Genomic DNA, 12,198 nt, shown 5'->3' on the forward strand with positions numbered 1-12,198 from the left:
TGTGATTAAACCAGTGAGTCTACAAACCAGTCTCAAGGGAAGAACATTCTTTGAACATCTGTGAAATTATTTTTCAATCATTTTGAATTTTATTTAAAATTAAAGAGGTGTCTTGAGAGTCCCCATTTATTCTTTTATTTCTTCCTATTGCCATCTCAGTCTGCATGTCAAGGCCATGCTTCTCTTTTGGTTGTTAATCAGTTTCATTTTGAGATGTCAGGATCAGACAAAATTCAGTGTGTCTGAAACCAATTCACTCTTCCTGTGAAATGGAACACATTTCCTGAACGTCCAATTTATGTGCTTTGCCATTACCTAGGATCAAATGTAATTTCTGTTGCATTCTTCATTACAGTGTACAGTCAGTTGTCATGTCTTGTCGATTCTTCCCTCAGACTGTCTATTGTATGTGTAGCTCTAGTTGCCCACAATACACACATAAAGACACACACGCACACTTTCTATACCCATTCTTCACTTCTGGTCTGAGTAACCATTAATTTTAAATGGTTTAGAAGCTTTCTAATTGCTTCTCTCTCTCCCCTTTAATTTATCCTGAATGTAACTATCAGATTAACCTAATAAGGTAACACTTTCTTCATGATTTTTTCTTATTCATACCAAAGCAATGGTGTCCAGTTAACATTGACCATTTTACATTACGATTCAGGTATGGTTTCTAATCAATAATTTTCTACATCACGAATCCAATTGTTAGTCATCCCATTTTGTCCCTTTTCATTTCGTATTGTAAATATTGAGTTCTTAGATAAGCTTTTTACCCTGAGTGGTCATGAATGAAATTTCAACTTTTGGCTTTGAAAACTGTAAGCCCTACTAATTACTAAAAAAAATCTTAAGATACAGAAAACTCCCCCTTCTCTCATAGAACTGAGGAAAGCAATTACTATCTTGTTATCATAAAAGTATCCTTTCCAAGTGTTATTTTTTAAGAAATAAGCCTTATAAGACACATGGGCCTTAGGTATTGCTGCTATACGCATGACAATTCTGATTCTGCCCTCGCACTAGCAATTTCACTTGATAGAATATGTAGTTATGTTCACCACAAGGCATATTTAAGAACACCATTTCTAGGAGCCCAAACTGCAAATGACCCAAAGATCTATCAATTATAGAACAGATACACCATACTATATTAAGATAACAGAATACTATAGAACAACAGTGAAGAATTAGAAAAACAGCCGGCTACCCCCGCCTCCTTCCGACGGATCCGTGCTGTCCCGCTGCTGCGCCGGCTCGGCCGCCCGGGAGACAAAGCACCGCTGCCGCCGCCACCGAGCGGGTCCCGGGCCATGGCCAGGCCGGCCCCGCCCCCCCGGCCCCCCAGAACTGAGCAGAGGGCGGGGAAGTGAGCAGTGGCCTGAGAGGTCCCAAGCCCCCAGGCCCCGCCGCCATGAAGTTGAACCAGCGCAGCCTGGCCTTCCACGCCACCTGCGACGCGCCGGCCGACAACGCGGGCTTCCTGTACAAGAAGGGCGGCCGGCATGCGGCCCACCACCGCCGCTGGTCTGTACCGCGCGGCACCATGCTCTTCTGCTTCGGGGACGCGGCCGGCCGTGAGCCCGTGGGAGTCATCATCCTGGAGGGCTGCACCGTGGAGCTGGTGGAGGCGGCCGAGGAGTTCGCCTTCGACGTGCGCTTCGCTGGGGCCCGGGCCCACACCTACGTGCTGGCGGCCGAGAGCCAGGCCGCCATGGAGGGCTGGGTGAAGGCGCTGTCGCGGGCCAGCTTCGACTACCTGCGGCTGGTGGTGCGCGAGCTGGGACACCGGTTGGCGGCCGCGCGCGCAGCCGGCCCACTCCCGCCCCGCCGACCCCACGCACTCCCGCCCCGCCGACCCCACGCACTCCCGCCCCGCCGACCCCACGCGCTCCCGCCCAAGGAGGACGGCTGTGCCTTGTGGAGCGCGGAGATCCCCGCCCCCGCCGCCGCCCCCGCTGGCGCCGCCCCCAGACCCCTGCCCGGCCCCGAGCCCCCGCCACTACCGCCCTGCCGGCGGGCCTCGGCGCCCAGCGGGCCTCTCGACTCGGCCTCCTTCGCCCAGCTGCACGAGTGGTACGGGCCGGAGGTCAGGGCGCTGAGGGGCCAGTGGCTCCGCAGCCAGGCCCAGCCCTGAGGAAAGGGCTGAGGGCCGGAACCAAGGGGAAGCGGTCAAGGCCAGCCTTGAGGCCAGCACTGGTCCTGGTTCTGGTGCCACTCCAGCCCCAGGCCCTGCTCTGACAGGCCCAGCCCTGAGACACGGGGATCTGGTCCTGAGGGCGGTCGCAGTCGGCGTAAGCCCTGAGGTCCCTGCCTGGTCAACTCTCGGGGACTCAGGCTTGGAGAATATGCTGGGTTCTGAGGGGTGCTTTGGGACCTCTGTCATTCAGAGAAAGCCCAGCCTTGAGGAGGCCATCGTGCCTGATCCTCAGGAGAATCCAGGCCCTGGGTGATCCTCAAGCAGCCGGAGGGCTGGTTTTGTGGGAACTGTAGCCCCCAACCCAGCCCTGCAGGTGCCTCGGTCGCCTGTCCCGAATCACCTAGCCGAGGCTTGTTGCTGGCAACAGGCGTCCACTGGGGCAGCTGGGACCTGCGAGGGTCTGTGGCCTGGAAGGCACATGCGCAGTCAGCACTGGTCCAGAGGCTCCAGACGGGCCTCACGCGGACAGGAGGCTGTGCTGTGCTACACCACGCCTGGGCCTGACCCTGTGGCTCCAAGGCCCGCCGGAGGAGCTGCCTGGCTGCCGCCTGCCTGCCTGCCTCCGTGGGCGTGGGCTTTCATGTGTGCCCAGCACCGTGGGATGGCCGGGACCCCGGGGCTCCCGGCCCGGAGTGAGGCCGAGGCAGCACTTTCCCCGGGGCCTCAGCCAGGCCTTGCGGTGGTGCTCCTGGGACCGTAGCGGCCCTCTGGCCTCGGGCCACGTCTGTGCTACTGTGGCAGCCCTCACGCTCTCCCAGCACCGCTTAGCCACATCCTCTGCCTTTTCCCGAAGCCAGCCTGAGGCGGGGCCTCTCGGGAGCTCGCCTGACCTTGTCCAGTCCTGGGCTGGGCAGCTGTGGCCTGAGCTGACTTTCCAGCAGCTTCCCCTAGGGAGGAGGGGCCGTGAGTCAGCTCAAAGCCGTATTTGGCTTCCAGAACCCTCTCCCTCCATCGCAGCCCCTCTCTGAGCTCGCAGACTCAGCCCCCTTCTCGCCCACAATATTCCAAGAGGGAGACCAGGTCTCGCTTTGCTTCAAGACCAGCTTCTGTTTTTCACTGACTACAGTGGCCCTTCTTCATCCAGGGAGAATCTCGGGGGGCTGGGACACCCCCGGCCCTCAAGCTGGGTCATGTTTACAGTCCTCAGTGCCCCCAAATTGGGACCCCCTGAGGACACCCCTGCCCTAATCTTTATTTCCCCAGAGGCTCCCTCTTGGTGACAGACAGACTCGGCCCTTAGCCCCTTCCTGCTGCCTTTGGAGTCCTTTGGGCATGGGGAAGAATGGGGGGCTGTCTGTGTGTCTGCAATCACCAGCTCACTGCTGGTCCAGTTGACTGGGGCTTCAGTTTTAATTTAAATACTTAGGGTGTTTTTATCCTAGCAACAAAGCTTGGTGTTTTCACTGCTTTTGTCCCTTGTTGGCTGGTGGGAAGGGATAGGGTGCCTGGTTCTGGGGTTGGCCAGTGAGGGAGGGGGGGATAGTTGGCACTGCCCCCAGGGAGAGGGCAAGGAGCCTTGGCTGGAGACACAGGGACCTCAAGAATCTCACCTGGTTCTTTGCCTTCTCCCTGGCAAGCCCTGCTCTCCTGCAGGTGCCTCTAGGGGTCTTGGTACGCTTTCTATGCCCCTCTTCCCCAAGTCCTCAGTGGTGGGGATGGGGATGGCAGCTCTGGTCCTCAGGCTTTGGGTCTCAGGAGGCGTTAGGAACTGCCCAGTGCCCATGTCCTGGCCAGACCTAGCTGGTGTGGTGAGGTGTTGGCCCCAGTCCTGGTGTAGGTTTACAAGCACTAAAGGTACAGTCTCCCCCCACCCAGCCCCAAAGCACAACCTGCGGTCAGGCTGCCTCCGGCGTTGGGCGGGGGAGAGATATCAGGCAGCCTGGGAGAGGGATATAAAGGCTAAAATAGAATAAAGGTTTATCAAGTAAAAAAAATAATAAAAAAAAAACCAGGATGGATTTCCATGATTCCATTTATAAAAGCTCAAAAACAGGCAAAACCAATCTATAGTTTTAGAAGTGAGAATAATGGTTACCCTTGCTGGTGTGGGGTCGGAGGGCTGGGGGAATAGTAGTTACTAGATGTGACTTAGAGGCGGGTGATGCAGATTGCCCTCTTGGCCCCAATTTCAACAACCTGATTTTCATATTGATTATTTTTTCCCTCTAAGCGCATTGATACCTACTCTTCCATCCATCGGTGACACTTCACACCTTCTTCTACCTTGGGTTTGACATGTTCAGATCAGATTTTTAAACAGGACACTTTAGAAGAGGAATATTCCCAATATTCCCAGATATTCAGAATTAACACACACACACACACAATTCTTCTTTGCCTTGTCTTATCCCTCCATATGGTCATACATATCTAGACATGTATAGATTGATTGCATCAATGTATATTATTGTACACCTATAATTTGAAAAGCACTGAACACAGTACTTGGAATACAAAAATGAACTCTGCATTCCCAGTCTTGTTGTATATGTGATCCTAATGAAGCACAAAAGCATATACACTAATAGCAATTTAATAAATTATATAACAGAGGTAAGTATAAAGCTATATAGGAATGCAGACAACTCACTGAAGGAAGTTGAAGTTTATATTACATATTGTAAAACATTTGATAAAACTACCACCTGTGATTGTATAGATGGCAATTTGTGAACTTAATAAACCCATAGTGTGTTAAGTTTTATTGGCTATGTTTTGGCAAACTATTAGAGGAAAGATATACTCGAAAAATACTAGTTCTATTTTAAGCCAAACAGAAATGAAGTCAGGGCATGGCAGTGGGTTTGGAGCAGAGAGAATAACACATAACACAAAAACAATAAATCAGAAAACTGTGTACAGTGTAGAAAAGAATGCTGGTAGGTAGATTTGGCTATTGGCATATGGACCTGAGTCATGTTTGTATATTTTCAAATGCCTTGAGATATTCTAATACATGAAGACAATTTGACATTCTAAGGTTATATTAATTTTCTCATAAAACTTTGTGGCTGTTCCCCACTATCTTCTGGTACATAGGATTTTAGAAGAGAAATTTGATAGTAGGCATACAGGTTTTGTTTTTCTTGCTTGATGTGTGTTTGTTTGTATTATTTTGTTTGATGCCTTGGTTCACTGTCTAGGATACTGTGGGATTCTCTCTTTAATCGAACAGTCCAATAAGTTCATCACAACATTTTAATTTTGCAGTTCCTGCCTCCCTCATTTCTTTACAACAGAACCTAGAATTAGAGGGTCCTTTGTTTGATAAATTTGGCTCCCTTTATTTCAGAATTTTTTTCTATTTATTTGTTTGAATGCAGTGTTAATTCAACTTCTTATCTAATTATGGCTAATTTTTGTTTCATTATTTCTTTTTAACAGGGCTTCTAGTTCCTTTTGCATGTTCCATTGTTCCATTTCCTGTTTTATAAATTTTACATTCTTTTTAGTCATTGAAAGTAAGAAGCAATTGTAGAGATGCTTGTGGGATATTTTTATGGAGATTGTGTGTGTGTGTGTGTGTGTGTGTGTGTGTATGTGTATTTATTTAGATCTTTTTGTTTATCTCTGGTTCTCAGCAGCAAAATAACTTTTCTTCTAAAATTTATTTGTCAAGTTAGAATTCTTTCACAGAAACAATATGCAGCTTGAATGAATGATTCCTAAACCTGCTCTAATCCTCTGCCAAAAGTACAACAGTTATGCCTCCAAGTGGGAATTTCTTCTCTTCCTTGGAGCACATTCACTGCCCAGCCCTCACTCATAGCACTCAGATGAGCACGCTCATACCTGGTTTTATTCCCATTTTATAGATCAGGCAATTGAGACTTAAAGAATTAAAATAATTTCCATAAAAGTAAAATAAAACCTGTACAAAACTATCAGGAACTAAAACTGAGGTCAGTGATCCCATTTTTGCTATATTGATATTTCTGTTCACTCCACACATGTATATTAATTTGTTGTTTTACTCAGATATTTTCCATTGATCCTAGAGAACCTATTGCTATGATATATCTATTACTGGGAAGTCCAAAATAGGTGATGTTTAATTAAATTTTAAAATATCCAGATTTTCCCAGAATGAATATCTTTAGATATTCCTATGTCCCTTGATAGGTTCTGAACCAAGTCAAATATTCTAGGTGACATATTCTGAAGTGGGAGAAAAAAAGTTATTATACACCTAAGATGAAACCTTAGGAATAGAAATTTAATCTGAGCAAAGCAACTATAAAGCAAAGTTGTACATGTTTAGTCAAATTGGAATACCAGTGTGCCTAGAGCGAGCCGGTAAGGAGAGTCAGGACAGGGGTGGCAGAGGCAGGCCTGTCGCTGGCCTTCCTCAGCACACGTGTCGGCCCATCCTAAAGAAAGAAGACCCGTGCACTGAACAACTCATCCATTATTCCAGGTAGTCAGGATTTGTCTTTGTAATTTTGTTGCATGTCAGCAAGTTCACCAAGTGACAAGATGATTAGGCAAATAGGTGGCGTCTTTTCCAGGATGCCATCTCATCTGTAAAAATGAGTTCTAATGCACTAGGGAAATGGAGAATCTGCGGGCCAGGACCCATTGGGATTCATGTGACATGAATCATAAGTGTCTCTAACGAAAGAAATTTGCCTTAGAAATACAAATTGGGAGTAGAACTATTATTTCTAAGTTCTTCCGTTATTTCTAAGTTTTCATCATACTGTTATTTGTGGCATTTATGACAGAGAATTCTCAGTGAGGTATTGCAACTGGTGTCTACACGTCACCAACAAGAACATGCTTGCTTCAGTCTTTTTCATACGCCCTTCCATCCATTTTTAACTTCGCTTTTTTTCTAAATGTCTAGGTTTGGAACATGAAAGCACTGACACCATGAATACTATTACAGCTGCTAAGGTAGAAAGAGTAGTTGTATAAGAGAACAAACTCTTTTGTCCCTGTATATATCAGGTAAGATGCTGATGTACCTACATATCATATATACACCAATATTTATAAATAACATCCACTTGTTTAGCTCACAATTCTGTGGGTCAGCAATTTGGCCTTAGTTCAGCTAAGCAGTGCATCTGCTGGGCTTGAGCTGACTCCCTCATGCATTGGCAGTCAGCTGGCGCTCAATGGCTTTACTTACATGTTTGGCAGTTGGCTGCCAGCGGATTCAGTGGTGGTGATTGTGTGTCTCGCATCACCCTGTGTCTCTCATCATTGAGTAGATTAGTCTGGGTTTGTTTACAACTGTCTGTTCCAATGTTCCAGAAGTAGCAAGCATGAAAGCCCCAATTCTCCAGTGCTTTGTAAAAATTCCTGCTTTGGTCACAATGTGATGTCTCATTGGCCAAAACAAGCCACATGGCTCTGGTCCAAGGGCTGCACCTACCTTTTATGACAGGGGGACAATGCTTTGGCCACAAATAGGGGACCTCTAACTCAAGCTTAAACGGTGGGGAAATCTGTTATCCCGTGTGTCAAGAAGCCCAGAGATAGGGTGTCCTCCCCACAATGATTGAATTGGGAGCTCAAAAATGACATCAAATTTCTTTCAGATCCATTCTACCTCTCCTCTCTGACATCCACAGTATTCACAGCATGCATAGGCCTATAACATGATGGCCACAGCAGTTCCAGACATCACTTTTTACAAAGAAAAAGTAAAGGCAGAAGGGAGACGGTCTCTTCTGAGGGCTTGTTATCTGAGGAATAGGAGAAAGTTCCCAGAATCCCCCAGAGACCTCCTTTTATGTAACACTGGCTATATTGATGTCAAAAAAACATTCCCGAAACAATCCTTTCCTAGGAGAGGCTATTACCATGACTACCTTAGACTGAACACCTGGCAAGGAGTGGGTCATAGATTAATTCAACAACTGTTTATTGCATACCTGCTATGTACGAGCATACGCCAGGCACCGAGGACATAGCAGTGAATGAAATAGTGTCAATCCTCATGAAGTTTACATTCTAGTCAGAAGGATATACAGTAAATAAACAAGTACCTACAATATACAACTGATAACAAATAAAAGCTACTGAGAAAAAAAAATGGTAAAGGGGATACTGAAAGAGGATGGGAATGGGGGTTCCGATTTGTTTAGGAGAGTTAGGCAAGGTCTGACTGACCAGGTGACCTGGATCAGAGGCTCGTAAGAAATGAAGTGCTTTGCCACAGGGATATCTGAGGAAAAGAACTCCCATGCAGAGGGAAAAGCACTTGCAAAGATCAGGCCTGAAGAGGTTTGTTTGAGAAAGAGTAAATAAGACAATGAAACTGGATCAGAATGGTCTTGGGGATAGAGTGAAGGTCAGCATTGTATGCATCCTGGTAAACGATAATAAGGTTTTGTATTTTTCTCTAAGTCAAAGGGGAAGCCACTTGAGGATTTTGAACTGATTTGTGATGTTTCTGAATTTACTGTGAAACATTCTGCTATGTTTCTAATAGACAACATGGGGCAGGGGCAGAGGCAGCAGAATACTGGAATGTTCCAGGTGAGCACCTGTGGCGGCTTTGACCAAGGGGGTGACGATAGAGAAGTGTCCCGGTTCTGGATACATGCTAACCACGGAACAGAGAGAATCTGATGACAGATTTGATGCACATCATGAAAGTAACTTTTCTGAGCTGTCTATAAAAGTACCTACATCACAGTGTTGTTGTGAGGATTCCACGATATAATTTATGTAAAATTGTGTTCAACAGTTTCTAATATCCAGTCTCTCATCTCATCCCCAAATGATCATAATTCATCTTGCTTGTCCATGGAATTTTCTAGCTAATAGGTATTTCACATACCATACGTCTCCTAAATAAGGAGGTCGGAATGGATTTGGGTGGACCTTGAGAAGGAGAGCTGGAAAGAGAGCTCAGAATACCAGGAGGATATGAATAGAAAACAAGAAGGCAAGTGAGATGTAATGAGATAGAAGTATTTGCCTGTAGCTGACTTATTTTGTTCTGTGCTATCAATCATGCATGAGTAAACCAGCTACATACAAAAGTTCACAGACAAAAATGTCCTCTTCTTTACTAGGTTTTCTCATTTTGGATAAACTTTAACTTTCCTGAGGGCTCCAAAAAAAAATGCCTAGAAATATTCTGGTGCATATCTAATACAGGGGCTAATTCATATGACCCTTTTGCTAGCGCATATCTTTCCCAGGAAGCAGATGCGAGCGATGTTTTTATCACTACATTATTCTGCCTTTTGTAAGCTCAGATTTGTGTAGTGTTACTTATTTTACTTTCCAACAATAAGTGACTTTAATAGGACCATGAATCATCTGAAAATTTTATGTATTATTATTTCCTTTTGTAAATAAAATCAAACATTGGAACACTTTGAGCATATCACAAAAATAATCCCTGGCTATTTCTACCTGTGCCTTTAATTAGCATAGGATTTCAGAAAATTCTGTTATAAATGTATTCCCATTTATGTGGATTTAGTTTTAAGGTATATCAAAAGATTTGGCTTCAATATAGCTCTCACTATTTTATGGAATATTTTTCTTGCCCTCAATTATATGGCCTGATAATATGGCCACAAGAGTACAGAGGTTTAAATGTCTTTCAAGTGATACTGATTTTTATGGACCATAATTTGATGCATAAAATTTATATTTGTGGGGCTTCCCTGGTGGCTCAGTGGTTGAGAGTCCGCCTGCCGATACAGGCGACACGGGTTCGTGCCCCAGTCCGGGAAGATCCCACATGCCGTGGAGCGGCTATGCCCGTGAGCCATGGCCGCTGAGCCTGCGCGTCCGGAGCCTGTGCTCCGCAACGGGAGAGGCCACAACAGGGAGAGGCCCGCGTACCGCAAAAAAAAAAAAAAAAATTATATTTGTGAAATACACTTAAGAACTGCCTTGGACTTCCCTGGTGGCAGTGGTTAAGAATCCACCTCTAATGCAGGGGACACGGGTTCGAGCCCTGGTCCAGGAAGATCCCACATGCCATGGAGCAACTAAGCCCTTGTGCCACAATTACTAAGTCTGAGTGCCACAACTGAAGCCGGCGTGCCTAGAGCCCGTGCTCTTCAACAAGAGAAGCCACGGCAATGAGAAGCCTGCGCACCTCAATGAAGAGTAACCTCCGCTCGCCACAACTAGAGAAAGCCCACGCACAGCAATGAAGACCCAACTCAGACAAAAAATAAATTAATTAATAAAATTTAAAAAATAATTACATTAAAAAAAGAACTGCCTTATACAGTTTATATCTATTGCTGTTTTTCTTTTTCTTCCTGATGCAGAAAGCTGTCGTCATTTTTACTGTAGGCAAAGATAGATACCTGGAGAGCATTTACTTTTGTTTTAGAAATTATTCCAGCCAGGATCTGTTTAGACAAGTTGTTGTATATGTTTTTGTTTGTGCTTAAATTAAGTCTAACAAATCAGGACTTAAAGCCACTGGCACATTTTAGATTATAGATCATAGCAAATCTTCAGCAACTGGATTTCATATTCAAAAAAATTCAAATTACTTAATATGCATGATGCAACTTTTTAAAAGCATATATTATTCTTACTTTATCTTCATGATGTTACTGACTTAATTCTGTAATATACAATGTTGATTTTGTGCAATTTGAGGAACCAATGTTTCTTAGCAGCCCTCCTTCCCTTCAGATGTACCTTTCCCTCCTTCTGGCAGCAAGGCTCATCATTCTAGGATACGTAAGAAAAAAAATGCTCTTTTCGTCCTCCTTAAAGCCCATTAAGGGTTCTTTCTGTTCTTCATATTAGACGACAAGGAGAAAACCTGAAGTTTGTTGATTACCTCAAGTTGGAAGGCAAATGAACATTTTTCTCAGGTGCCCGCTGCTGAAATCGGAGACCACAGCAAATAGTTCATTACAAGTAAAACATGTAGAAGGAAGAGGAAGCAGCAGCAGGAGGTTTCAGTTCCTTGATCATCGCTGCCAGATCAGTGTTACGTTTTATTTTAGCCAACTGGCAACGATTATATTTGTATAAAAAGTCTGAATTCAGACTTTGGTTCAAGATAGACAAAAGATGAAATTCAAGGATGCCAATTGAAAGAGGCAACCAGGAAAACCACAAATTATTTATTACAAACTATATACATATTTATATTAAAGATGCTGTTCAAATAGTCTCTTCGATCAAGTGGTAAAGGGGCCATGCACTTAATTAATATGGCTGCTTCACTGACTTGACCACCAATCAGTGACTTTACAAACCAACAGAGGAAAGGCAGGCACTGCTTTTACCCATGTTTTGATAGTTCATCTACTGCCTCTGACTGCTCTTTAGTCCTAGCCTGTGCCTCAAAATGTACTTTTTTCATGAATGTTCTTTATCCCAAAGAGAGTAATGGGGTTACAGTGACCTTCTAATGTATGTGAAACGGTCCACAGCCAGCTCAGTGCACTCTTGGGAAACACAGGGAGAGTGGTGTTGTGGTTTTTATCCTGGTGGGGTGCAAGCTGTACTTTTATGCTGATTGAGTGTTTTAGACATGACTTATATCCCATGAAACTAGGGTCATTTTTATTACTGCTTGGAGAGTTCCAGTCAACAAAGGTGAGTATAAGAGATGTTACCTTTTATACCTTAAGCACTAGCAGGTGTTTTGCTCTTATGTGAAATAGAGTCATACCCTTATCAAAGCAATTTTAAAACTTATCAATAACTTCATAGTGTAATGAATGGCTAAATTTGGTTATAAGCTTAGAGGATAAAATATGTTTTTTTTTCCAGGAATTTCATCACAACCAACAACTCAGGAGAGACATCCGTTACTTAACGTATAAGTCATAAATATCTTGTTGTCCCTATACTGACGTCCAGAGTATGTCCTCAGACATTTTCCAGGACTGTTGAATGTTCTGTACAACAATTCAGCAAGTTGGTATTACAACCAGGTCTTCTGCTTCTTCTGGGGCCATAACAAAGTACAAGAAACATTCCTGAAGTATACAGGTTCCAATTGTATGTTGGAAAGTTTTCGTGAATAAAAATAATTATGA

General features: G+C 44.7%; 1 protein-coding gene across 1 annotated transcript; it reads left to right on the plus strand.

Annotated features, from left to right (window-relative positions):
* Nucleotides 1–1,408: 1,408 nt before the first annotated feature.
* Nucleotides 1,409–2,143, plus strand: LOC115867714 (sesquipedalian-1-like). The gene has a single exon (XM_030884069.2). It carries the CDS (start codon nucleotides 1,421–1,423, stop codon nucleotides 2,141–2,143), a length of 723 nt encoding a protein of 240 aa, XP_030739929.1. The 5' UTR covers nucleotides 1,409–1,420.
* The last annotated feature ends 10,055 nt before the right edge of the window (nucleotides 2,144–12,198 follow it).

This window comes from Globicephala melas, chromosome 1 (assembly GCF_963455315.2).
Source record: "Globicephala melas chromosome 1, mGloMel1.2, whole genome shotgun sequence".
Classification (NCBI taxonomy): Eukaryota; Metazoa; Chordata; class Mammalia; order Artiodactyla; family Delphinidae; genus Globicephala; species Globicephala melas.